Raw genomic sequence first — 27223 nt, forward strand, 5'->3', positions numbered from 1 at the left:
TGATAATTTTAAAAAACACTCACATTTGATCTTGAAGGGGCAACATTGTAATACTTTTTTTCTTTGTTCGAAAAGAACATCATGATTTGTTTCTTCTTCACTTTCATTTTCTTCTTGTTGATCCGTTGATTTCTCATCTTCTGCATTTTCTTCTCCACTTTCATTTTCTTCTTCTTGATGCGTTGATTCCTCATTTTCTGCACTTTCTTTTCCACTTTCATTTTCTTCTTCCTGATCTATTAATTCCTCATCTTCTGCACTTTCTTCTTCTGTAACTGAACCACGAGCTGATGAGATAATTTCTTCTGTTACCTGAGCTTGTGGAAACCTATCTGCTTCTCTAGCAGGAGAAGACTCCTCTTCTGTTGGCCTAACCTTTTTTCTAGGCCTTCTTTTATAAATTCTTTGATTTTTCTTTTCCATTTTATCTACATACATAAAGCATCGTAAAATTGTCAACAATAGACCAAACGAATAAACTTCTCAAAGTTATAAAATAAACACAAGTTTTTAAAACAGTATGTGATTGTTTACATATAGAACCTGTGTAGATTCAGATTTCATATATAAACAACCATAGATTTTTACAAAATAACTAATACAACAAATTAATATTTTCCTCAGAATTAAATACATGAAACTTGTGCAACTTCCTTCTCAATGTGTAAACAACAATATGTTGTTTAATGAAGATGCAGTTGCTTACACATCAACTGGAAATCTTTAGGTTACCAATAAAAGATGCAGTTAACAATACTCAATTATTTTAGAAAATTTATCAAACACCTTAGAAACATAGAATAAATAGAGTAAGCATGCTCAAATTTGCTGTTTTCTAGGTATTTCATTCTTGTTTTCCAGTCAACTATGTTTTGATGTGGAGTTGAGGTAAGAAGAGGAAAACATGAAAATAAAAAAAAAGATTACCTTGAAATTAAAATTGTCTTCAAGGTGAACTTGTATGCTGGCAAAGTAATGCTGATCTACCTTCAATTTTCGAACAAAGGAGAAGGAATGGAGAAAAGAAAAGAGAAGAGAAGAGAGAAGGGACAGAAAGAGCAAGAACTGGTGCGTTTGAAAATGGGTAAAACCGATGGAATTTTGGGGTTTTGTTAAAAGTTTTTGATCTTTTAATTGTTAACCCTAAATTTGTAAATATTCTAATTCAACCCCATTTCTCCATAATTATATATGGTTATAACAAAAGAAAAGGAAAAAAAATAGAAATCCCTCATCCTTCATTCCACTCTCAAAGAGCCCTTTTAGCTCATTTTCCCAAGTAAGGAATCATCTACTCAACAACAGCAATTTGAGGAAGAAAACCCCCACTACTTTTACTCTTTTTCAATGGGTGAACTATCATTAGGCATGAATTCATCCTAAAATCAATCCCAACAATCATGCTATATCAATTCATGGTTTTCTAATCAATTCAACCACTTTCAATCAGTTTTTAGGCTAAAGCTTCCATTCTTATTGGAACCCTAAGTCTCAACCAACAATTCCTACCATTAATAATCAAACTCTCATCCTAGGAAGTGATAATCTATACTCCTAGATGATTAAACAACAATAAAATCAAAACCCATTCATTGTTCAAGGGTTTTCATAAATTTTAGGGTTCTAGCCTTTCAATTCACCATTTAATGAACCCTAGACGATGTAGGGACTTAAGATGATTATGGAATGAATGAAGTTAAAGGTTGAGACTTACCTAGACGAAGAGTGGTTCCCTAGCCTTAGAAAAATCGCCTTAATATTTCTTGAGAACTGTTTTTTGTGTTATGTGAGGAATGGATTTGAAATATGGAATATAAAACATTGTTTTTGCCTCCCGTCGACTGCTGCAGCGGTCGACTTTCGCTATGGCGGACCTCATTTAATCTCTAAACCCCGCGGACGCGGACTCGCTACAATGGTAAAACCACCGCTGCAGCAGTCCATATCGACTAGTGAACTCTAGTTTTCCCCCAGTTTTTCACCCAAAATCCCAACACCAATCCGAGGCCCTACAGACGCAATCCAAACATGCACATATACATAAAAACACACTTCGGACTCACCTGTGGCCTCAGAATTCCCAGCGGAGGTCTAATTTAACAAGTTATCCCCCTCCCCCCAAATAAACATACAACAAGTGTCAAACAATGCGCAACAACAAACAATCAAGTTTCAGTTTTTAGACTTCTAACTCTTTGAGTTCTCATTAAGATCATTTCTATTCTCGGGAAGGTACTAGCAAGGGTAAAATGGTCAAAGTCCCCATAAAGACCTAGCGGGTCGTTACACCTGTAATTTTTTACTTGTATAAATAAATATTAAAGTTTTGATTAATTTTAATAAAATTAATTTTTTTTAATTCTGTTAATTTATTTTATTAAAGAACATCATTAACTTATATAATCAATTAGTATTTTTCACCTTTTTTATTCGCCTAGCAGATAAAATTTATTTTTTATAAAAAATGTGTTACATGAATTAAAAAATGAAAAATATCATGATTTAAAAGAAGTAAAAAAATAAAAAAACCAAGACAAAAGTTGATAATGTAAGGGTAAAATAGGCATTATAAAAGTCAATTAGGATAAAGGGGGGAGAATGTCTATTGTTCAAAATTGAGGGGGGGGGGGGGGGGGGGGGGGAGGGGGAGTTTGATGATACTCGGGTCAAGATAGAATTATAGGACTTACCTCGTGAAAAAGCCTTAGTTGAAACCCTTGTTCAAGCTTGTTGGTTTTCTTGGAATCTATGGATTTAAAAGTGTTCCCTTGTGATTATGGTGTTAATCTTACAGTTTAAACACAAATCAATGATGGGGAACTTACCTTGGAACTTGGAAGAGATCAATGGCAAAACATCCCTTCAAAAGTTTCAAAGGTTATGTTAAAATACGAACATGAAAACTTTCCCCCGACCTGTAATATTCATATCTGCACTTTTCTGGGCTAGGGGTACTTTGTGACATACCACCATCGCACAAGGCAAATCGAGAACCTCTCCCAAACCTTGAGCGAGCACAACTATCGCGTCCTTCACATGGCCTTTTGGAACTCTGTTGTTTTGCAACGATATGGCTGCAAGACGCACAACCCTTCTCTAAGTTCAGACACAGTAAAGTTTCTTCGTTCTTCTCATTTTCAAGCCATTCATCCCTACTAAGTTATGTGATGTCCCGCACAATTATTAGCTCGTTGCAAAAGTGTCTTTGACTCCAAACAAACTCTAAATGCATAAACACATGTTATAATTCCTAAATTACTCGACCACTCTGTCCGTCCCAAAAAGATTGCCATGTTTCGAATTACGAGGGTCAAACTCACTAATGTTTTGTGCGAAATCGAATATAGCATCTGTAATTTGTTTTGAAATAAAATTACACATTTAGAAACCACATAAAAATTACTATAAGTAATAATAGTTAAAAATTCAAAATATAACAATAACAAGAAGAATAACAACAATAGACCTAGTGTAATATCGCAAGTGGGGTCTGGGAAGGGTAGAATGTACGCAGACCTTATCTCTACCTTGGTAGGTAGAGAGGCTGTTTCTGATAGACCCTCGGCTCAAGTAAGGCAGAAATACGGCAACACAGAAACATAAGCAGCAATAATGTAATAGTTAACAATTCAAAATATTTAAAAAATTATGATTAAAAAAAATAATCTTCGGCTACCCAAATAGTAACTATTACAATTTTGTTGGGACAGAGAGCATATTAATATGGAAGATACATTAAGAAACTTACAAGTTCTTACAATTGATAAAAGTGATGTCATGTGATTGAGGTATAGGAATATCAATTGAAGATTTCAAGTCCTCCACTAAAATATCACTTTGAGCAATCAATCAAGTTTAAATTATATTTATCAATTATTTGTGCTTGTGAATTGTAGCAGATTGTGTGATGAATTGAGAAACTATTGTGATTTAAAAAAATCCCTCCAGTTCACCAATAAAAAGTTATAGGGGTAAAATGATACAGATGAATGACTTTTTTTGTGCGCTAAAAAAACATTAAATAAATATCTTCAATTCTGTCATGGCTACATAGCTTAAATTTACCAAGTTTATCGTTAAGTTTTACTCGTCACATTTCGTTCTCGTGAATCAAACTATATAGACATTGACCAACAATTTAAGATGTATTTTATTATCATATTAATATGAGAAGAATTACAACTTACAATATTTTTCATATACTTTTCAAATATATTGAATTAATCTAATTCATTTTAGCTTCTAAAATTAGTCAAATAGACTCTCAAGAAATAAAACGTGACAAGTAAAAGTGAACGGAGGGAATAAATCTTTGAGCAATCTTAGTCCAAAGGAGTTGGAGGAAGAAAATGCCACAAAAAAAAAAAAAAAAAAGGAAAAGGGGTAGTTTGTTATGTTAGAAATAGTTTAGGGGTTACCATGTCAATTTACCAAAACAAAATCAAAATGCAGCAGTTGGTGGTACTCCTCTTTATGCACATTGTACGACAATAAATGCAGCAAAACAAGGAATCAGAAGAAATTCAAGAACGGAGCGTAGCTAGTCCGCCCATCATCTTTGAACGAACATCTAGTCATTGTAGCAGTTAATAGGGGAAAAAAGGTCCGCTCCAATAAGCAGCAAACAAAGGATAACAACCCATCAAGATCAGAAGAAAAAGGTGAATATTAATACCATTTTCAAAGTTGAAAATTCTCACTTTCATGATGATTACAATATAGTGGATTTTTTTTTTTAACTATGTTTAGTTTCTTGATTATCTGGGAATTTGTAATTTGAATAGCTGTGACAACTATTTGTGATTGTATATGTGTTGGATTCTTCTAGATGGTCGCAAATTTTGTGACCATTTTTAAATTTCTTTAACTTGTTTGAAAGTTAAATACTTGATTAATTGGTGAAAAGTTGACCCTTTTATTGATTATTGGCAATTGGGGTGAGCATGGGGATTTTGATGGATTTCAGCTAATATGATATTATGAGTGTTGTAGAGTTTCTTGAAGCTTTAACTGCTTGATAGGTGAAAATTTTGACCCTTTTCTTGATTACTTGTGTTTGGTTGAGCATGAGGGCTTTATGCACATCAGCTAATACCCCAATCTTGTGACTTTTCCTTTTTCTGGAGTTCCAGAAGTAGCTTTTAAAGTTTGAACATTCAGCTTCTTAAACGGGGTATGGAGATCACGGTTATGTTGGATGTTTGAGTTAATTTTTGTATGTTCTGGTTTCCTTGCTGGTACAATTGTAGGTGGAAATTTCTAGCATGCCATTTGGCTCAGGAGTTAAACTGTAGGTGCTTTTGATTTATCTAAATACTTAGTAATGAGATTTGAGCTCTTACCAATTAGAAAATTGATAAACTTTGTTGGTTGGTGTCGTTCAATTGGTTATCCAAAGAATTATCCCATAAAGAGAGAAAAATGTTATCTAAAATATTATCTGTTCAGTGAAACAGATTCAATTTGAAACTTAGCTGTGAGCCTAGTTTAATAACACATTTACTTTGAATCTAGTTTGGTTCCTTCCCTTTTTTAAAACAGAGTTGTAAAATTGCGGTAGTTGAACTTGTAGTCTAGTTAAAAAGGCAACCTTTAGTAAATTTTTATTATCTTTTCTTGGGGTGGGTTGTTTTAGCAGTTTCAGTTAGATGTGATTCTTACACATGAGACCAATGTCAGATATAACTGCTAATTGTCAATTGTGCACTACACATCATTGATTTAGAGCCTGTTTGGATGGGCTTAAAAAAAGCAGCTTATAAGCTGGAAATAGTTTATTAGCCGAAAAAAAAAAATAAGTTGGGGTAGCCCAACTTATTTTTTTTTTGGCTTATAAGTTGTTTTCAGCTTATAAGCTGCTTTAGACAAGCTAAGCCAAACAGGCCCAATTAATTTTTTGGGCTTATTTTAAGCACAAAATAGCTTTAATCTGGTCAGCCAAACACTAAAAAAAGCTGAAAACAGCTTATAAGCAACTTATAAGCCAATCCAAACGGGCTCTTACTAGGAAGTGTGTACCCCGAGTTTTAGGTTTTGTTATTAGTTGTGTTCGAGCTTGCCAGCGACATATTTGGAACAAGTGGCTAACACTAACCTAAGATTTACCCTTTCAGTTTTCAAATACAAATACTAATGTCAGCTATATGGGGCCCTCACTCTACTGTAATGGGACACTACTTCTTAATACTGTGCCTTTTAACTACAATTTTACAATTTTAGAAGAATGATGTAGTCTTGTGTAATGAATGAGAACTATGACAAAATAGAACCTCTCAGTTCTTTTTATCTTTGAAGTCAATCAGCCATAAATGGAAAAAGGAAGAGGAACTGACCTTCGTTATTGATCAAACAATTTTTTAGTCAAGGTTATCGATGTAAACAGTTAGTACTCTGATTTACGTTCTTTTCTTGTATTCTTACTATTTTAATACTTTCTTAATTTTTAGTGTGATGTTGAGCAGCTTGAATTATATTTTTTCTGATGTTGGTATCTCTAAATTGATTATATTATTTATCTTCTATTGGGTAGTTTGTCATGTTTTTTATTGGTAGAAACAAGGGGTCGTCTGGTAGGGTGTATATGAATAAGTATTGAATAGGGTGTATCGGTAATGCTGGGATTAATTATGCTGGCATTGTGTTTTATCGACTGTTTGGTTTATTGTATTAAATGAATAGGGTGTATTAGAATAGGAATGGTATTGAATAGGGTGTATTAGAATAGGAATGGTATTGAATAGGGTGTATTAGAATAGGAATAGTACTGATATTGTTAATGTCATGGTTTACTTATTTACTATGTATAAGAATATAGGGCATATAACTAATACATGTATTATTTATACATAGATTGAAAACACTACCAAACAAGTGATTAAATAATACCGAAAGCTAATATCAGATTACCAATATTATTTTCTCGTACACCTCCTACCAAACGACCCCTTAATGTAATAAACAGATAAAAACGATGCAACATCTCCTATTTTTATAATTTCACCGCGATTTTCAAACACTACTTTGGCGTTCATGATGGTACCTTATATTTCGTGATTGAATACTGTCTAGGACAAAATTAATCTGACATAGCTTTTTTAGTTTCACCAGATTACTTGGAGAGGACCTTTTTGGTTGGTATCATTGCTCAGCTGAGCTAGCAATGGCTAATGATGATGATTTCACGTTTTGTCAGGTAAGTGCCATGCCTCGTAATGAAGGACATATGAGGCGTTCATGCTTGAAAATGAAGTCGTATACCTTTTTAAATTTCTGTTTTATCAGTTGAACCTGAATGATCAATTCGCCTATTTAGGTTGGTGAACCTGATAATCAAGATTACGTGGATGCAAAGAAATTTGCTCAAGATATTAGTGAAATTAGAATAAAAGATGAGCCCTCAAATGATGCTGGTTCTGGTCAAAGTAATGGTGCACCAGTGGAAGGTAAATTGGGCAGCGATGCTACCACAAAGAAGCAGGAAACAGTTGGTTCTTTGTCTTTCACTGTTATAGACACATCTCCAGGCAAGCAAGTGAGCGGAACATCTGGTCAAGTGGCATCAAGAGACGATGGATCTTCTGTCCCAACTTCTCAGAAACAGATAAAGCCTGCTAGGAAGCTTGCAGCTCGAGCCAAGGTTCCCTTTGAGAAGGGTTATAGCCAGATGGACTGGCTTAAGCTTGCAAGAACACATCCTGACCTTGCAGGTACAAATCTCTTGGTGTAAATCTTCCACTCTTTAGTGTGAAATTTGTCATTCTTTCAATCATATTGATAAGGATAGAAGAGAAATAGGGTGTAAATGCATTTCTAAGTGCGCCTTTTTGGCTTTTTTCTGCAATCTTTACGCAGGTTATAGTCAATAGACGTATAAGTATAGTACTTCGTACGTGGAATGCTTTCTAGAATAACAGAGAAGTATTATTGGCTTGCATTATTCTATATCAGTTACAACAACACAATTTTGTTGCTATGGCTAGACACTTTTGTACTTTCTTTTGTTAATTAAAGTAGTTAATACATCAACTAAACTTGACACATTAAATCTATTAGGTAACACAAGGTAAGGAGTGGATATGTGAGTTTCTGGTCTAATACTGGATAGGCTCTAACCCAAGTAGCATGGGGCACGTGGAATACTGTGTGAATCAGCAAGGACCACCTTGCAAGGGTAAATACTCCTGGGTGACCGAGAGCGAAGTAGGACCTTGTGTCCTTTCTTAGCGTGAATGGTATCAGAGCCCAAAAATCCTCCAATAATGGGCCAGAAAACTTTTTGATGCACCCCGTCCTTGTTAGGCCTATTTACCAGGCTTCGCATGCAATCTTGCGTAACTTTTGAAAGGAAAGATTTGAACCCCGAATCTGATACCGGGGTTGGTTAGGAATCTTACAGGCCATTTTAGGAAATACCAAACCTTTGGTGTAAGAGGCTTTTTGTAATGAAAGAACTACTTGAGAAGATCATGTGATATCAATCAATCAATTGACTCTATTATGCCTCTATTTTAGCTAGTTGCATAAGCTATATGAATACTCTAAACCCATGCTACTTTATTTTTGGCCCATGTCATTCCAATGCTAAATAGTTTGTCTTTTAGGGTAAAATTAAGGGTCCTTTAAACAGAGGTTCTCTTAAAAGTCATGTGATATGAAAATTGTATTTCATGTACAAACTCTAGACAATTTCCTATCCTACAGCTACAGTGTGTGGGATGAGGTTCCATGATGCATGATATTATAAAAGGTAATACATGTTACTGTTTTATTACAAGTAAAGTTGAGCCTGTATCATTTGAGATCTAAAACAGTCTTTAGTGGGAAATGGGAAGTAGCTATTACTCCAGAACATGGAATTGTAAAGCTCGGTATATTGCAGCTTACTCGGCAGTTAACTTTCATTTTATATATCCTTGGAATCAATCTTCAGATGCCTTGAGTGCACTGAACCAAGATTAAAAGTTTATTGTACTCACAACTATGGCTGGTCTACCATACGACTAAAAATTTCTCTCCCATAAGAGAAGTAGAGTAAACAACTGAAGAGATCATGCAAATCCTTGTATGCCAGGAAGTTTGTATCCTACGTAATATGAATTGGGAAAACTTCTTTATGACCTAAATCCTTATTTTAAGTAAGTTCTCATAATTGTCAGTCACTTGGTTGGCTTCCTCCTGTTGAACTTCTCTTTCTTGTGCTTCTTATTCCAGTCTTCATGTATATATTGTTCAGGATTGAAAGGACAGTCCAATAGGAGACTTATATCAATGAATGAAGTTAAGCAACACCAAAATGCAGATGCAATGTGGACTGTTCTTAAAGGCCATGTCTACAATATAACACCATACATGAAGTTTCACCCAGGAGGTACGGATCAAATCTTGCTTTGCTCTATCTCATTAATCCGTTATGGAAATCATTTCGTGTCCCATCTTTCGGCATGGCTTTCTACTATACCTTGTTGTACCACATGTTGTGAAAGATTCATTCCAATCTCAATAGTTTGTTTCTCCACAATATACTTGGTGTTGGTTAAGAGTGTGAGTTTGCCAGCTTGTGTAACTTAGTCACATACAGTTAAGAGTGTGAGTTTGCATGCTGATTCTTTTTTGCTTCATAGTATATGATTTGAGTTGAACTATACTTCAAGAAAGGCGTCAATAGTACTACTCCATGTAGCAAGTACTACTACTGTTGATATCACAGAAGTACAATGATAGTCATATCTTTCATATATATTCCTTCATGATGCAAAGGCCAAATCTTTTCTTGGCCGTCCCTTTTATATTATCTTGATTTGGCTTGAAGGTAATCTGATGCGATGACCTTAGCCCATGTACACGTATAGCCTTTCACATCAATTTTCTATTGCGATTGTAGTTTTTTAGTTTTCACTTCAAAGATATGTACCTTTTACCTTGAGAATAAAGTGTCGTGGCAAGAAGATGGTTAGATTAGTTAATGTGAATATGTATGGTTAGATTAGTTAATGTGAATATGTAAAAACAAACGTACTTGTTACAATTTGACTCTAACCACAAGTGTTTGGAAAATATTTGTTTGAAGTTCGAAAAATATATCAAGGGGAGGGTTTTTGAAGATCTGATCTTTGGTCCATGTATATCTTTGATCAAGCTCTGGTCCATGTAAATCATCATGCCTGACTTGACCGTGAGGGTGGCTTCTTCTCATTCCCTGCTTTTATGAAAGAGGATACGGAAGGGATGGGATGGTGGAGGGTGGCATGAGGTTTATGGACCTAATTCATATGCTAAATGTTGCTCTTAGTAAGCAGTAAATGATAGAATTGCCACATTAGATGTATGTTGTGTTAAAGGCGGACCTAGGAAACCAGCATATTTACTTCATCTGAAAAAGTACACATCCTCTGGCACCTTCCTCACCCAATTTTGTTTAGCTTATGGTTTGCCTTGGGAATCTCTTCTGTAAACATTATCAGAGAACCACTGGGATAATTATTTCTGACCTAATTGTTTCCTGATTTCCATATATCCTCATTCCGGAAGGCATTGTCTGTTAAAGCATTTGCTTTTTCTTTGGGAATTATCAGGGGCTGGGGACAGATTGTGGACTTTTGGAGGCTCAAGTGAGCCTCTTAAATAGCATTCCTTCTAAAGCCTGGAAATTGGACTTCTTAGTAGCTGGCATCCTCATGATTCTTTACAGTTCAACTTCCGTTTATGTATAGCAAAAAAGGCGTGTGTGTGGATTTGGTGATATACGAGACTGCTAGTAGAGGTTCCAGAATGGTTAAGAACTTGAAATTCCAAGTCAATATTACTGTTATATGTGACATGACAGTGGTTTTGATTTCATTTAATATTTTGACCTATCTGTTCAAGTGATAAGTTGTTAACTGATAAACTATCATGGTATTTCTAAAAGATGGAAAAATTCTGATTATAAAGTAGCTGTTGCTGAAGTTGCACAACTGTGAAATCAATTGATGTGACAATTTCACTTTCAAAATTTTACTGTTGCTTTGAACAGAAGCATACATAAGAAGTTCCTTATTCCTTTCCCGTGTTACACCTCTTGTAATTTGCTTGCATTCTAAGATACTTGTCTATTCTCTGCGCTGTTGTTTGTCTCTTGCATCAGAATTTCTGCGTGTTTTTGTTATCCGACTTGTCATGCATTCAGTAGATCACTTTAGCTATAACGAAGGGAAAAATTTAATTTGGTATTTAGTTATGAATGTCATTTTGACTAGCTTGCGTACCTTCTCTTTTTCAGGTGTTGACATGCTGATGAAGGCCGTAGGAAAAGATTGCACGGCATTGTTTAGTATCCTCAAATAGTTCTTGCTGTTTTCGTAGTTGATAAAACTCATATAACTGTACTAGATTCAACTAAAATTTAACAGGATCTATATATCGAATCTATTCACGATTACTAGTTCTTTGGATTGGCTATACATGAAAAGTGGATCCTCTTCTGCCATTGCTGATGGAGCTCCTTATCTATCAGCGAACTGACGTCAGGCTTTATGAGTACTCCCACCGTCCCAATTTAAGTGTCTTACTTTATTTTTTAATGTGTCCCAAAAAGAGTGCCTCTTTCTCTATTTAGTAAGTTGACAATTCAAACATTTTAAATGGCAAATTTATAACCACAAGATTCAAAAGTCTCTCTTTATTTCTTAAACTCCGTGCCTAGTCAAACTAAAACACTTAAATTGGGACGGAGGGAGTACCATTTATGAGTTATTCCCCTCTACACAAATCCTTTCGTACCATAGTTTGCTAAAGTTATCTGACCCTGCAGAGACTTGTGAATCATAGTTACAAGACTTGGGTATGATCCCATGTGCTCCAACATTAGTTGGCATGATTTAACTTGGTGACCTGTGCCTTGTGGGTTGGATAGACTGCCTGGGAATAGTTGAGTTGCTCGGAAAAAGTGATTAACAATTGTCATAGGATGATATTTGCCCTAAAATTATGAGCCAAGATCAAAGGCTGTACGGATATATTTGCTTATATGTGTCTGATCACTGATGAATGGCAGAGCAAAGAACTTTCTAGCGTTAAGAGTTTGCCAAATTAGTATTCCTTGCCTAGAATTTGAATTTTTTTTTTTTTTTTGTTTCATCAAATTTTGCAATCCCTAACAGTTGGTTCAGACAAATACCATGCCTGGGTTAATGCTGAATTTATGTTGGAGAAATGTCTTGTGGGCATTTTGGATGACAGCAAATGAAGAATCCTTGTTTCATTGGTCCGAGAAACAACTGTATCAGATGAGCATTGTCACTACAAGAAGATTGATCTTAAATAAATCAAATTTTCTCTGTATTAGCACGAGGAGTTCTCCTGTTCATTGTCCTGAAATTGATTTCAATTTAGTGTTGCGCTTACTTTGTTGCAACAACTGTTTTGGTATTGTAAATTGAGGCTATTCACTCAAGATATTTAGATCATTACCAGAAAGACATAATTTAAAAATCATGGAAATATGTGTGAGGTTCTTCCAAAAAGAATCAATATACTGAACTTTCCATTAAATTTATCATCAACACTTTTTTTAATATATGTAATGGTCCAGTAATACAGAAGTTTCACGGTCAACGACACTTAAGAACATTCACTCAAAAAGAATCGGGCTTAATTTTTCAGTAAAAATGGAAATGAAATATGAATTAAAAAACATCTCAACTTTTTGCAGAAACAGAATAAGAAATCGCTGCCGTTATCAGTACTGAGGCTTAAAACATTCACTGGGAAACTGTCCGTTGAAGCGCTTAGCGTCTTTGCAGTAGTCATAAATCATGTAATTATTCCTGATCCAGGCCATCTGACCTTGTTTATCATAGCTGAGTTGACTGTATTGAGGAGAGGTATACCAGTTGTTTAGTGACGCAACAGCGCATTGAGTGATGCTAACGGGTCCATTCCAGAAGCAAGCCCTTGGCCTATAATTGCGGTATTTAGCAATGAATGGAGCACTGTTCCAGTCAATCTTATCAAGGCCGCCTCTAGTTGCCCAATTATCTGCATTCCAAAGGCTCGAGTAAACTCCCATTCCTTGTGCATTTGGATAGCCAATTCCCTGGCTCTGATAGTTCCTGAACACTCTGATTGGTATGCTATCGACGTACCATCTGACATATAATGGTTGTTAAACAATGAGTTGAAGAAATAATCAAACAAATACTTTTACATGGTATCAAAGCAGGCAGAGGTCTTGAGTTCCTTTTTAGAGGAACAATAATTGAACAACTTACACAACTGCAGTGGGATTCCAGTGAATGGTGTAGTTATGGTAATCTGTAGCTGGATCAAACCATGGATAGAATTGCTGTTCTCTGTTTCCTACGCCTTGTGTGAAAATGTTAGTGTGAATAATATAGGGCTGCCCTGATACATTCCCCAAAAACTCAAAGTCGATCTCGTCGTGCTTGTCACCAGTGGAAGATAGCTGTGGAATCAATAAACAGAAATCAGATTGTTTTTCTGTACAGTTCTACTGTCCCTTCAAGATTTACTAACCATAATAATTTTGTTTGTCTTTATAAGTGAGAGCACAAGGAGTTTGGTTATGTGTACGCTACTTACATAGTATGCTGTGACAGTTCCAGCAGAGTTACCAGGTACCAATTTGATCAGTGCTTCTATGCTTCCGAATAGAAATGTTCCTTTTGATTGCACACCAGAACCTGAAAAAATGGAATCAATAGCACTAGTTGTTTGGTGAAATACCAAAAAATCTGTAGTGGATGGAAGGAGATCTTGATCTTGCAATCTTTAACTAGAAATTAGATATAGTCCTTCAATTGCGAAATCATATAGTGTATATTTTTGCTTGCATAACGTAGTGATCAAGAAAGCTTGAAAGATCAACATGTTTATATATGAGAAATGAAAATGAGACTTTGTGGTGCGTAGTAGCAGGAACCGGGTGAAATAGTGGAGGCGTATGCAAGCTTGCTCGGCTCTAACACTACCGTTGAAAATAAAAAAAGTAGACATGTTTATATATGAGAACAGAAAATGAAGTCTTGCCTGAGGATTTATCAAGGACGAGCTGCAGATCATCGCCATGCATCCAAGAGTGATGAGCACCCCAGTTAATGTACATGTGGTCTGAGAACATACCATTGGCCACAACCAAATGAAATGCAATAGCTGAGGTAAACAAAGCCAAGGAAAGAACTTGAGAACTTGCCATTTTGACCATGGAAGTTCCCTTGTTTCTTTAGTCTAATACTGGAAATTGTGTGTTTTTGTTCTTGGGATGTGACACGTTATATAGGGTCCTAATGAAACAATGTCTTGCTGAAAACAATACCTTTGAGCATGTAGAGTATCAGACTGAGTCTTTAATTCGATATTGTTAGGTACAAATTTGTATAAGACACAAATACATGTATGTAGTGAATAGACAGCTAATTGTCTTTGATTTGGCAAATTATATTGATCTCAAAGTCAACTTAGAAACAAAAGAAATACATACTCAAAAACATAACGAAACAGAACAAGCAATCACAGTATGCATGTAGAGTCTCAGACTGAGTCTATAATTCGATACTGTTAGGTACAAATTTGCAAACCAATGTGGATTCATGTACGGTGTTTCGTTTCTCAACAACCATAGCAAAAGGAAGGAGGGTAGTAAGATATATTAAAAGATAAATAAATATCTATTCAATGGTTAAAAGATTGCCTAGTCTCAGATGAGGCAGAACTACGATTTAAACTCTTGGGGTTGAACCTTTTTAATTTTTTAACATTGAGCCATTATATTTCTAAAGTTATGGGTTCATATTTACTATTTATTGTAAATTTAGTAAATTTTTACATATAAATTTGTACACCACATCAAAAGTTTGGATTTCAATTGAACCCCAAATTATAATGCTCCATCCGCCACAGCCTAGTCTTGCAAACAAAGTGTGGTCTAGTGGTTAATAAAATGGAGAACTATAGAATTTGGGTTCAATTCTCAAACTAGGCCGTGAAAAACACTTGCCAGAGTTATCTGGTACTTGTCCTGGTGGAGAAAGATCTATTGGTCAAGATGGGTGCAAGTTGGTTCGGACACAAATCATCATAAGAAAAGAAAAAGAAAAAAAAGATTGCCTCGTCCAAGAATATATACCCACTAAAATTCAAGGAAAATTGTAGCGAAGAACTATGCATCGAAGGGATACTACCATCAGCTAGTTGGGATTCGCTCCATCGATCTTTTATATTCATGCTCGATATTCAGTGGATTCTCATAGTTACACTAGTTTTACATTGACCATCAATCAATTACTACCTTCTTTTCTTGATCCGATCGAGTCTGGTATATTTCACACACAAAATGAATTAGAGTCCGGAGCCTAAATGACATAAATTTGCCACAAAAAATCCAAAAGGGGTTGCCCTTTCCACAATAAACCAAAAGGGATTTATCGTGGAGGGGGCAACGTTTTACACAAAAAAAAATTGTCAGATCGGAATTAAAAAAAAAAAATTGTCAACCAACGTTTTACAAAATCAGATTTTGCAAAAACGTTGGTCACCCGACATTTTACAAACTAAAGTTTTTTTTTTTTTTTTTAAGATGAGGTATCTTTTGATTTTTCCCTTTTAAAATTTCAGTGAAGCTTTTTTTTAATTCAAACATACACCACAAGTCATATAATAATTAACTCAAACAAATATTCTAACTCTAACCTTTCATGCAATAATTTAAAATGCGTTTTCTAATATGTGAACATAAAAAAAAAACTAAAAATATAAGTTAAATAAACGTCACACATTATCTGAATAGTAAATGTTAAATTAAATACGTAATTAAACACCACAAGACATATTATATATTTATTATAATAAAGACAATAACATATTCTTGGAAGATTACATAAGGAAACAACGATCGTACAACTTAGGAAAAAACATAAAAACTAACAAGCAACTATTGATTTCTATCGGGGCAGCGATTCTTGTTATGACCTGTTTGCTTGCACGCTGCCCCGACAGAAATCAGTAGTTGTTGTTGCTTGTTGGTTTTTATGTTTTTTCCTAAGTTGTACGATCGTTGTTTCCTTATGCAATCTTTCAAGAATATGTTGTTTTATTTATTATAATAAATATATAATATGTCTTGTGGTGTTTAATTACGTATTTAATTTAACATTTACTATTCCAATAATGTGTGACGTTTATTTAACTTCTATTTTTAGTATTATTATTTTTATATTCACATATTAGAAAACGCATTTTTAATTATTGTATGAAAGGTTAGAGTTAGAATATTTGTTTGAGTTAATTATTATATGACTTGTGGTGTATGTTTGAATTAAAAAAAAGCTTCACTGAAATTTTAAAAGGGAAAAATCAAAAGGTACCTCATCTTCATAAACAAAAACAAACAAAAAAATAAAAAAAAAATTATTTAACATTTACTATTCAGATAATGTGTGACGTTTATTTAACTTATATTTTTAGTTTTTTTTTATGTTCACATATTAGAAAACGCATTTTAAATTATTATATGAAAGGTTAGAGTTAGAATATTTGTTTGAGTTAATTATTATATGACTTGTGGTGTATGTTTGAATTAAAAAAAAAAGCTTCACTGAAATTTTAAAAGGGAAAAATCAAAAGGTACCTCATCTTAAAAATTAAAAAAAAAAAAAAACTTTAGTTTGTTAAATGTTGGGTGACCAACGTTTTTGCAAAATCTTATTTTGTAAAACGTTGGCCAGCCAACGTTTTACTTGACAAATGTATTTTTTTTTTTTAATTCCGATCTGACAATTTTTTTTTTTTAATTCCGATCTGACAATTTTTTTTTTTTTTTGTAAAACGTTGCCCCCTCCACGATAAACTCCTTTTGGTTTATTCTGGAAAGGGCAACCCCTTTTGATTTTTTTGTGGCAAATTTATGCCATTTAGGCTCTGGACTCAAATGAATTATGTCCAAAAAAAATACAGCTAGATTTGAGATTCGAATTTTAAAAATAAAGAAATTCTTAGTAGCTAGCTAGATTAGTGGAATTAGTTAATTCGAATACAAAATGATTATTCTAGAAGAGTGTTACATCGAAAGAGAATATTTAAGGTAAATTGTTGAAAGAATATGGAAGCCAGAGGTTAATGATTTAATAAATTACGTGCTTAAGACTTATTTTTGAGTTGGGGATGGCCGGCTATGAAGTCAAAGTAATGAGCTCAATAGTACTTGAGAAAACGTTGTGATAAAATAAAAAAAATAAAAAGTATAAGGTTATTTTCCTTTCATTTTTCTAAAAAACGTTTTTTGTCTAAATAAGTAAAACCAGATATCTTTCCCTGTAAAATATGGAAGAAAATTTAGGTTTTCTTTTAAACAAACCTTCAGTGTTTATTTCATTTTGTTTGTTAAGCAAAGTTTCTTGAATGTATTGAGAAGCTACAGCTGCACCTTGCATTTGATTTTGGAGTTGCTAAATAAAACCAGAGTTTTCTTTTTAATAATATCGTTGAACTTGGAATGTGAAAAGTCATCATTTAATTTCATATGAATAAAATGAATATTAATAGTTTAAAGTCAACAACTCCTTCCTCCAAGAAAAGAAAAAAGATTGGAATTTCACAAGGGGAGTATTATTTATTTATTTTTTATTTTATTTTATTTTTTTTCTTTTTTTTTTCCTCCCATTTTAGGAGGATTTATAGTGTTTCCACACAAGGGGAGTATTACACTCTGTTTGGATGGTTTTTATCAATTATATTGTATTGTTAGTTTAAATACAATGGTCGTTTTCATTGTTACTTGATTTTTGTTTCTCGTATTGTTAAATTCATCGATACTTAATGACGAAAAGTCTCATTTTGTGTAACGACCGATTTAGTGTGATCGCATCGTTACCTTCATCTCCCCCCCCCCCCCCCCCCCCCCCTCTTTCATTTTGTCTTTACCTATTTTCTAATAATCATATTCTATCTTTTATCCTACCCTTTTATAGTAGCTCTACCTCGTAATATACTTTTCTTATAGGTTTATCTTTCAAATTGCCGATGTGTGATATTATGTAATGACGAAAAATGATACAATCTATCCAAATGTTATATTCATTAAAACAACATAGTAGAAAATAATACAATACAATATGCGATAACATTATGAAACTGTAGGTAACAATCAACCAAACAGAGTTAAGTGTTTGCCCTGATTTTGTTATCATATTTAAATTTTCTTTTTGAAGGAAGAACAAAATAGTCATCATAATTGATCTTTACTTTTATATATATATATATATCTTTGTTGTTGATTTATCTTTTGTTTAATGATTGATTCCTTAGCTTTCACATGACCTTGCCATGTCGATCCTAACATTCTAGAAAATTAATTCAAATCGATAAAAATAGCATTCCAATTGTAGATGCATGTTTGGTAAAGTCATAGAAATTGTACACAGTGTTTTAAAAGGCTCTAGGCATAGTGTTTTATTTAAAAGGGGCGAGGCGTAGTGTTTTACTTAGTAAGTATTGGGCGAGGCGTAAAGCTCGAGACATAGGCCCTATGAATTTTTAATTTTTCATTTTATACTTTAATTAAGTACCACAATAACACAAAAATTATAGAATGTTGAGTTTTTGTTCCTTTTGCAAAAAATGGTTCATTCCTGGGTAAAAGTCAGAAGCATCATCTATGAAGCAATTGGAGCTATACAGTTTAATTTCACTAACATATTTTATTTATTAGAGGAAAGACATCATTTAACTCTTGAACTTGGCACGAAAACTCACTTTAGCAACTAAACTTAAATTGTATTTATATACCCCCCTTAACAACTTTCATTTCAATTATTTTCCACCCCAAATGCTAACGTGGGAAAAAAAAACAAAAAAAAAACAATTAAGAGAGTGAAAAATAAAAAAAGTGGACCCACTCATATATATATATATATATATATATATATATTATTATAAATTAAAAAATAAAATAAAGGTTATACAATTAAAAAATAAAATAAACATTATACAATTAAAAAATAAAATAAAAATAAAAACCATCTTCTTCACAATCCCCTCCCACTCCACAGCCCCCCCTGCCACAGCCCGGCCCCCGCCACAGCCCCGCCCCCACCACCTTCTTCTTCTTCTTCTTCACCCCACAGCCCCGCTCCCACCACCTTCTTCTTCTTCACAACCCCCACCCCACCCCGCAGCCCCGCCCCCACCACCTTTCTCCTTCTTCTTCTTCACAAATCCCTCTTTCTCTCTATATTCTCATCATTCTTTTCTTTTCATTTTCACCATTTTTTAGTTTCTTGATTTTGATTTTTGTTTTCTTTCAAAAATAAAGTTATGGAATAATGGTTATGGAAGAAATGGGTTTGCTAATAATAATACTAATAATGGCCAACAATAACAACCAATTTGGATGAACTTAAATGTAAGTGGGACTAATTTGAGAAGGAGTTGGATGAAATTTGTTGGGGGAGATGATGGTGGTGGTTGTGAATGTGGGTTAAAGATGGTGGTGGTGATTTTTTTTTCTTTTAAGGGCATTTCGTCCAAACTAATGATGGCCAACAATAACAATCAAAACAATCAATTTGGACGAATTTGAGTGTAAGTGAGACTAATTTGAGAAGGAATTTGATGAAATTTGGTGGGGAGATGATGGTGGTGGTGGTGGGTGTGGGTTAAAGATGATAGTGATGATTTTTTTTTGAAGGGCAGTTCGTCCAATTTGGACTGATAATAATAATGATTTTTTTTGCAGTGGTGGCGGCGGCGGTAGCAGCGGCGTAGTGATTGCTAAAAGTAGGGTAAGGATGAGGAGAAAGAAGAAGAAAGAGAAAGAGAAAAAATAATAAAAGAAAAAGAAAAAATGAAGTGTTGATAATTTTGACATGGCAATGATGTGGCAACGACGTGGCAATGACGTGGCGTGAGTGTAATACACCTCACATTGTGAGAGTGGTATTATTGTTTTAGGGTGGAAAATAATTGAAATGAAAGTTGGTAAAGGGGTATATAAATACAACTTAAATTTAGTTGCTAAAGTGAGTTTTCGTGTCAAGTTCAAGGGTTAAATGATGTCTTTTTTCTATTTATTAAGACCAGCAATCTGATACCTTAGTTTTTAAAGTTTTAACTAAATTTTTGTTGATTTTCCTTCGTCCAACATTTTTTTTTTCTCTTCTCCCGAATTTCTACGCTCTCAGTCAAAATTTCAGTAACTCTAGCAGTAAATTTTTCTTACTCTTTGTTCTGCTTATTATCTAAATCATTTGGATTCATATGAAAATAATAGTTTAAACTATGATATTTAAATTTTGTTGAAGATTTAATTACTCCGTCCGGTTAAATAGAGTGTCCATTTAGCTATTTACACACCCCTTAAGATACTAATTCATAAGCAAAAATAGGTAATTTGATTAAATTATCCTAGAATTTGGTCACTTAACACTTAATAAGGGAAAAATTGAAAAAATAAGATTAATTCTCTCTTGATTTGGTAAGTGGACACTCTTTTTGAACCAAAAAATAAAGATTAAATGGACACTCTTTTTGAACTGGAGGGAGTAACAAGATAGATCATGTCGCAATTAAGGACAACGTGAAAACTAGACTGGAATTCCCCCCCCCCCCCCCCCCCCCCTTTTTTTTTTACCTTTGATGTTATTGTGAATTGAGATTCTCACATATAACTTCGTTTGTAATCACTAGTTATTCAAGATATTCGTCAAATCTGGGAAAACAATCAAAGGTTATTTATATTCCTCGGAAACCCCTGCCTACTTCACTAAAAAGGACAAATATGAGCATCCAGGTGGAACTATTGGCACCCGGTGGCCCAGGAATCTTAAAAGTCATGTTTTAGCCTTTTCAAAATAATTCTAGTCATTTTTCAACTAATTCCAGCATATGTATATATGAAAATTGTATCATTGTTGTATGTGTATCACTACTGAATATGTATAGAAAATGTGTCATACATACATAAATTGTATCATTATTGTATAGAATATGTATCACTACTCTATATGTATAGAAAAAATGTATCATACATATAGAAATTATATCATTATCTTATAGAATATGTATCCCTACAGTATATGATAGAAAATACATCATTGTGGTATAAGTTGTGCATAATAAATGTAAAATCAACGTATAATAGTATAATAATGTGTACACACTAATGATACGCATATTATACACTATTTACACATATTTACAGCGGCAAGTATTATAGGAGAAAAAATGGAGATCGCCAGAAAAAATGAAGGAACACTGTTGCATAATTCGTATGTGAATCAAAAGACCCTAAACTGGAAACTATGGCCGCTCGCTTATACCGACCGAAAAACCATGGCGCCATAGGCAACTTTTCTTCAGTTACAACTCCAAATTCTTATATATGATCGACATACTGAGCAAGATGTTAATCTATTCTTCTAATTTTCGAGTTACCAAAATTTAGATTAGCATAAAAGCTAAATTTTACAGATAATTGAACAGACAAAGTGTCGAACTGGAAAAATCGAAGGAAAAAATGGGAGAATCTTCAATTGTGCATGAATATCAAAGGCCTAAATTTGAATGAAGGAATAATTATGTGTAGGTATATATATTGTAAAGAGATATGGAGAGAGATCCGGAGAATATTAGCTGATTCGGGATTTTTGTCGTTAACTCTTTTATGTATCACCATTTCAATCATTGATGCTGGGGTTCCTTCAAGTGTCCGCCCCTTCATTTTAGGTTTTGGCTATCGTCAGCGATGGCTAGGGAAAAGTGGGAGAGAGAAGGTACAGTAATATTTTAGGTTTTGGCTAGAGCTTGTGTTTATTTTGGGCCTAATAGCTATTTGGGGTCATTTGGTCAAAATGGGGCTTTTTTTGGTGGTCACACGTACTTTTCCCATTTAATATTTCTTGGCCTACTTTTGGCCAAAAAACCTGGACATAGGCCCAATGTGAGTTGGATCACTTAGCCACTCTTTATAATTAGAAAAACGAGTACCGTGGAAATACATGTCTGGTCAGCCAAAGAAAGATGACGGAGAGTTGATCGAAATGTGCACTAAATATTTGTCGAGAGATCTCCTCCAGATCACTCTTATGGCTATCAAAATAGTCTTTATTACTGAAATTATGTATGTGAAATTGTTCGGTTCTTTATATTCTGTTTGTTATATAGAGTGTAAAGTATATATAAATATAAATAATTATGCCAAGTGGGTTTTCTTTTGTGTCAAGTTGTCCTAATTATTTCATTTTTTTTCTTTGATTCATTGTCTATCTAAATCGAGAAGAAAAATACCTGAACCTAAGTCAAAGTTGATAAAATCGACTAAATATTTATCCAAATTTGACCTTGAAAATAGCAACACATCTATGTTCAAAACAGTGTGGCCCGTAACCTCCAGATTTGAATCTGCATATGTCATCAGGCTTTATGAGTACCATTATACGTTATTTCCCTCTACACGAATCCTCATGTACCATAGATAGGTAGATAGATAGATAGATAGATAGATATATTTAGGGGGCGGGGCGCGAGGGATGAGTTACAAACTAGAGATATTTTCTCATGTTCGATTGGTCAAAATTTTCAGAAAACATTTTTTCTAAGAAAAAAAGTTCCTTAAAAATGAGAAAAATGACTTCCACCTAAACTTAACAATCAAAGTTTATCAAATATCTGACAGAAATTAAAAGTACTCAATTTTTGCCAAATTTAACAGACCAAAACTATTAAACTGATACTTTTAAGGGATTATAATGGAAATAGGGGGACTTTGTTATATTATAGAAATACAACCTTTGTCTCAATTTGTTTATAATTCTTCACTTATGAGGCTTAATCAATTCATATTTTGAAAAAGTCTTCAAATATTTGGAAATCAGCTCAAAAGTAACCGTAAATTGTAATATAAGAGGATGAAAGATTTCAATAAAAGCTTTAGTCGTTAGTCCGTAAATTGTAATATAAGAGGATGAAAGATTACAATAAAAGCTGGGGCATTTAATTATTGGTGACTCTTTTAGTTTTTTATTTTAGAAGAGGTGACTCAAGTTTTAACTATTAGGTGGAGGTGATAATTTTCTATTATTGATTAAGGGGTTTTGAAGTTGCCGAAAAGTTTTCATTTTGACACTTTGACCCTCAACTTTATTTTTAACACTTTGCACGCAAGTTTTATTTTTAATACTTTGACACACCCTCGCCCAGACCCCGCCTCCGACCCCATGCCCCCCACGCCCCTCACCATCCCCCGCCCCCCACCCCCCCACCCCCACCCCCACCCCCCACCCCCCACCCCGCCCCCCGCCATTTTTTTTTATTTTCTTTATTTATTTTTTCACCCCCTCCTCCTCCCAACCCCCACCCCCACCCGCCACCCAAAAAAATAATTTTTTTTTTCACCCCCCTCCTCCTCCTCCTCCTCACAACCCTCCCCCCACGCTCCAAAAAAATCTTTATAATTTTTTGATTTTCTTTATCCTCATCCTCCTTCTCCTCATAACCCTCCCCCCACCCCCACCACCCCCCAAAGAATTTTTAAAAAAGTTTTGATATTTTTTTTGTTTTTTTCACCAGCCCCCGCTCCTCCTCACTACCTCCACCCCCCCCCCCCCCCAAAAAAAAAAAACTTTGATTTTTTTAATTTATTTTTTCACTCCCCTCGTCCTCCTCCTCCTCGCAACCCTCCCCCCACGCCTCACCAACCACCCTCCCCCCCACGCCTCACCAACCACCCCCCCCCCCCAAAACAAATCTAAAAAAAGTTTTGATTTTTTCTTACCAGCCTCCACTCCTCTTCCCATCCCTCCCCCTTCCACCCCCCAAGAAAATTAAAAAGAAATTGATATTTTTTTAAAACAAATTCACCAGCCCCCCCTCCTCCTCCCACCCCTCACTAACCCCCCCCCCTCTCCTCACCCAAAAAAAAATGCTTTTTTAAATTAAGTTTTGAAAATTTTTTCTTTTTGGCTTTTTGCACCCAGCATCCCCCACTCTTCAAAAAAAATGTTTGTTTAAAAAAAAAAGTTTTGAAAAGTTTTTTTTTTCACCACCCCCTCCCCCACTCAAAAAGAATATTGAATTTATTTATTTTTTTGATATTTTTTGGGGTTTAGGAAAAGTTTGGACAAAATTCAGGTTGTTGTTGTAGTGTGTTTGTAGTGAAATAGATGTTTTTTCTGTTGTTGTCCTGGTATGGTTCAGGGTTTAGGAAAAGATATCCAATAGATGGTTTTTTTTGTTCTTGTCCTGGTATTTATCTGGTTCTGTTTATAGAAGATATCCAATAGATTTATAGTTGTTGCAACAAGTTCTACACTTGTGGCAACAAGTAGACAATCTGTTCCAACAACTACAAATCTGTTGGACATAGCTTCAGTTATTTGGTTCTGTTTGTAGAAAATATCCAACAGATTTGTAGTTGTTGTCCAAGCCGAAATGCTCCATAGTTGTTGATTGCACTGTGTTGTAATAATAGTTATTTGTTGAAACTTTATGACATTTTAATGTTATTCTTTTTAGAATGGTAATTTCTGTTCTTGGTGCTTGTGAACTTGGTTTATATGATACGTTGATCGTGTTCAAATCACAAATGTGTGTATTGTTGTTAATAAATTGCTGAACAGTTTTCAACAAGTAATGAATCTGTAGCAACAGCTCTGTAACTTGTTGGGTTTTATCAAACAAGTAACACGACTTGTTGCAACAACTAGTAACTTGTGTTTTATCCAACTGCTAAAAGATTTCCAGCAAATAAGCAATCTGTTGCAACAACTGACAGGCCTTGTTGCAGCATCTAAGTTACAAGTTGGGGTTTTTCCAACAAGTGGGGTGACTTGTTACAGAAAGTGGGTAATTTGTTGTGTTTTATCCAACAAGAGTAAGGACTTGTTCAAAAACTATGTAATTTGCTGCAACAAATACTACACTTGTTGCAACAGATATTACAGTTGCTGCAATGAATGCTACTTGATTCACCCATATTTAGTGATCAACAAAGAGAATCAATGATATTTAGTGATAAACAAAGGAAATCAATAATAAGTAGTGATCAATATATAATACTTAATCAATTTGATGGTAATTTGAGTTGCAACAGGTACTACACTTGCTACAACAGATACTACAATTGTTACAAAGGATACTACAGTTGTTCCAACAGATACTACACTTGCTGCAACATATACTACTTGGTTCACCCATATTTAGTGATCAATAAAGGGAATCAACCATATTTAGTGATAAACAATGGAAATCAACCATATTTAGTGATAAACAAAGGAAATCAACCATATTTATTGATCTATATATATACTTAAGCAATTTGATGGTGTTTTGGGTTAGGATAGATGATCAACTAAGTTCAATACGCACTAAACGGAGTGATCATTGGAGTGAATCGATGTGAACTACTTGACCCATCTTTAGTGATAAACAATGGAAATCAACCATATTTATTGATCAATATATATACTTAAGCAATTTGATGGTGTTTTGGGTCAGGATAGATGATTAACTAATTCAAATACGCACTAAACAGAGTGATCATTTGAGTGAATTGATGTAAACTACTTGATTCACCCATATTTAGTGATAAACAATGGAAATCAACCATATTTATTGATCAATACATCTACTTAAGCAATTTAATGGTGTTTTGGGTCAGGATAGATGATCAACTAAGTCCAATACGCACTAAACGGAGTGATCATTAGAGTGAATTGGTGTGAACTACTTGATTCACCCATATTTAGTGACAAACAATGGAAATCAATCATATTTAGTGATCAATATATATATATATATATATATATATATATATATATATATATATATATATATACTCGTAGCGGAGTTAACGCTAAGCTGGAGGATTGGAGACAAACTCTGGAGTCTAAAGGGTTTAAGCTGAGTAGGACCAAGACAGAGTACTTAGAGTGTAAGTTTAGTGAAGCACCTCAGGAGGCCGGCTTGGAAGTGAGGCTTGGTACCCAAGTCATCCAGAAGAAAAGTAGTTTCAAGTATCTTGGGTCTATTATGCAAGGCAGCGGGGAGATTGACGATGATGTCACACATCGTATTGGGGCAGGGTGGATGAAATGGAGGCTTGCTTCCGGAGTGCTATGTGACAAGAAGGTGCCACCACAACTTAAGGGAAAGTTCTACAAAGCGGTGGTTAGACCGACTATGTTGTATGGGGCGGAGTGTTGGCCAGTTAAGGTTTCTCACGTTCAAAAGATGAAAGTTGCTGAGATGAGAATGTTGAGATGGATGTGTGGCCACACCAGGAGTGACAGGATTAGGAATGAGGATATTCGGGACAAGGTGGGAGTGGCCTCGGTGGAAGACAAGATGCGAGAAGCGAGATTGAGATGGTTTGGGCATGTGAAGAGGAGAGACACGGATGCCCCAGTGCGGAGGTGTGAGAGGTTGGCCATGGATGGTTTCAGACGAGGTAGGGGTAGGCCAAAGAAGTATTGGGGAGAGGTAATTAGACACGACATGGCGCAGTTACAGCTTACCGAGGACATGACCTTAGATAGGAGGGTTTGGAGGACCCATATTAGGGTAGAAGGCTAGTAGATAGTCTCATTACCCTGCCTTATTAATAGTCGCATTATCGTAGTATAATTTCTTGTGCTCTAATTTATGCTATTATGCTATTATCTGTTATTTCCTGTGCTTTGATTATTCTATGTTATCTGTGTCGCTTGCGTTACTTCATTTCCATATCGCTTTGAATCTCTTAGCCGTATCTGACCTCTTTTTATGTTTTTATTGAGTCGAGGGTCTCTCGGAAACAGCCATCCTACCTTGGTAGGAGTAAGGTCTGCGTACACTCTACCCTCCCCAGACCCCACGTTGTGGGATTTCACTGGGTTGTTGTTGTTGTTGTTGTTGTTGTATATATATATATATATACTTAAGCAATTTGATGGTGTTTTGGGTCAGGATAGATGATCAACTAAGTCTAATACGTACTAAATGGAGTGATTATTGGAGTGAATTGGTGTGAACTACTTGATTCACCCATATTTAGTGATAAACAGTGAAAATCAACCATATTTAGTGATCAATATATATATATATATATATATCTACTAAAATCATTAGTAATTTGTTACAACTTCTTCCACAACTGTATGATCTATTGCAACAGATTAGTAACTTGTTTAAACAGATTAGTAATTTGTTACAACTTCTTCAACAACTGTATGATCTATTGCAATCATTTAGGCAACTT

General features: G+C 34.6%; 2 protein-coding genes across 3 annotated transcripts; one reads left to right on the plus strand and one right to left on the minus strand.

The window, feature by feature from the left end:
* Positions 1-4429: 4429 nt before the first annotated feature.
* On the plus strand, positions 4430-12528 carry LOC132644774 (cytochrome b5 domain-containing protein RLF). Of its 2 annotated transcripts, none has more exons than XM_060361377.1 (6): positions 4430-4661; positions 7099-7192; positions 7313-7706; positions 9233-9367; positions 11258-11308; positions 12147-12528. In XM_060361377.1, the coding sequence occupies exons 2-6, from the start codon at positions 7160-7162 to the stop codon at positions 12221-12223; spliced, it is 690 nt and encodes a 229-aa protein (XP_060217360.1). In that variant the 5' UTR covers positions 4430-4661; positions 7099-7159; the 3' UTR covers positions 12224-12528. The 2 variants fall into 2 exon arrangements, with proteins under 2 accessions (XP_060217360.1, XP_060217359.1); XM_060361376.1 differs by having other exon boundaries at positions 4431-4661; positions 7108-7192.
* Positions 12529-12539: 11 nt separating this feature from the next.
* On the minus strand, positions 12540-14490 carry LOC132644775 (probable xyloglucan endotransglucosylase/hydrolase protein 26). Its single transcript, XM_060361378.1, has 4 exons — positions 14026-14490; positions 13579-13679; positions 13248-13441; positions 12540-13124 (listed from the first exon to the last, which is right to left on the minus strand). Exons 1-4 carry the CDS (start codon positions 14198-14200, stop codon positions 12716-12718), a joined length of 879 nt encoding a protein of 292 aa, XP_060217361.1. The 5' UTR covers positions 14201-14490; the 3' UTR covers positions 12540-12715.
* Positions 14491-27223: the final 12733 nt, after the last annotated feature.

The sequence above is a fragment of the Lycium barbarum genome, chromosome 6 (genome assembly GCF_019175385.1).
Source record: "Lycium barbarum isolate Lr01 chromosome 6, ASM1917538v2, whole genome shotgun sequence".
NCBI lineage: Eukaryota > Viridiplantae > Streptophyta > Magnoliopsida > Solanales > Solanaceae > Lycium > Lycium barbarum.

Excerpts from the sequence above, each read along its gene's own strand:
- LOC132644774 (XM_060361377.1), top strand. The coding sequence starts at position 7,160 with ATGGCTAATGATGATGATTTCACGTTTTGTCAG. Across the intron at positions 9,368-11,257 it reads CATGAAGTTTCACCCAGGAG|GTGTTGACATGCTGATGAAG; the intron begins GTACGGATCAAA and ends TCTCTTTTTCAG. Across the intron at positions 11,309-12,146 it reads AGATTGCACGGCATTGTTTA|ACAAATACCATGCCTGGGTT; the intron begins GTATCCTCAAAT and ends CAGTTGGTTCAG.
- LOC132644775 (XM_060361378.1), bottom strand. The coding sequence starts at position 14,200 with ATGGTCAAAATGGCAAGTTCTCAAGTTCTTTCCTTGGCTTTGTTTACC. Across the intron at positions 13,442-13,578 it reads GAACTGTCACAGCATACTAT|CTATCTTCCACTGGTGACAA; the intron begins GTAAGTAGCGTA and ends TTGATTCCACAG. Across the intron at positions 13,125-13,247 it reads TGGAATCCCACTGCAGTTGT|ATGGTACGTCGATAGCATAC; the intron begins GTAAGTTGTTCA and ends ATTATATGTCAG.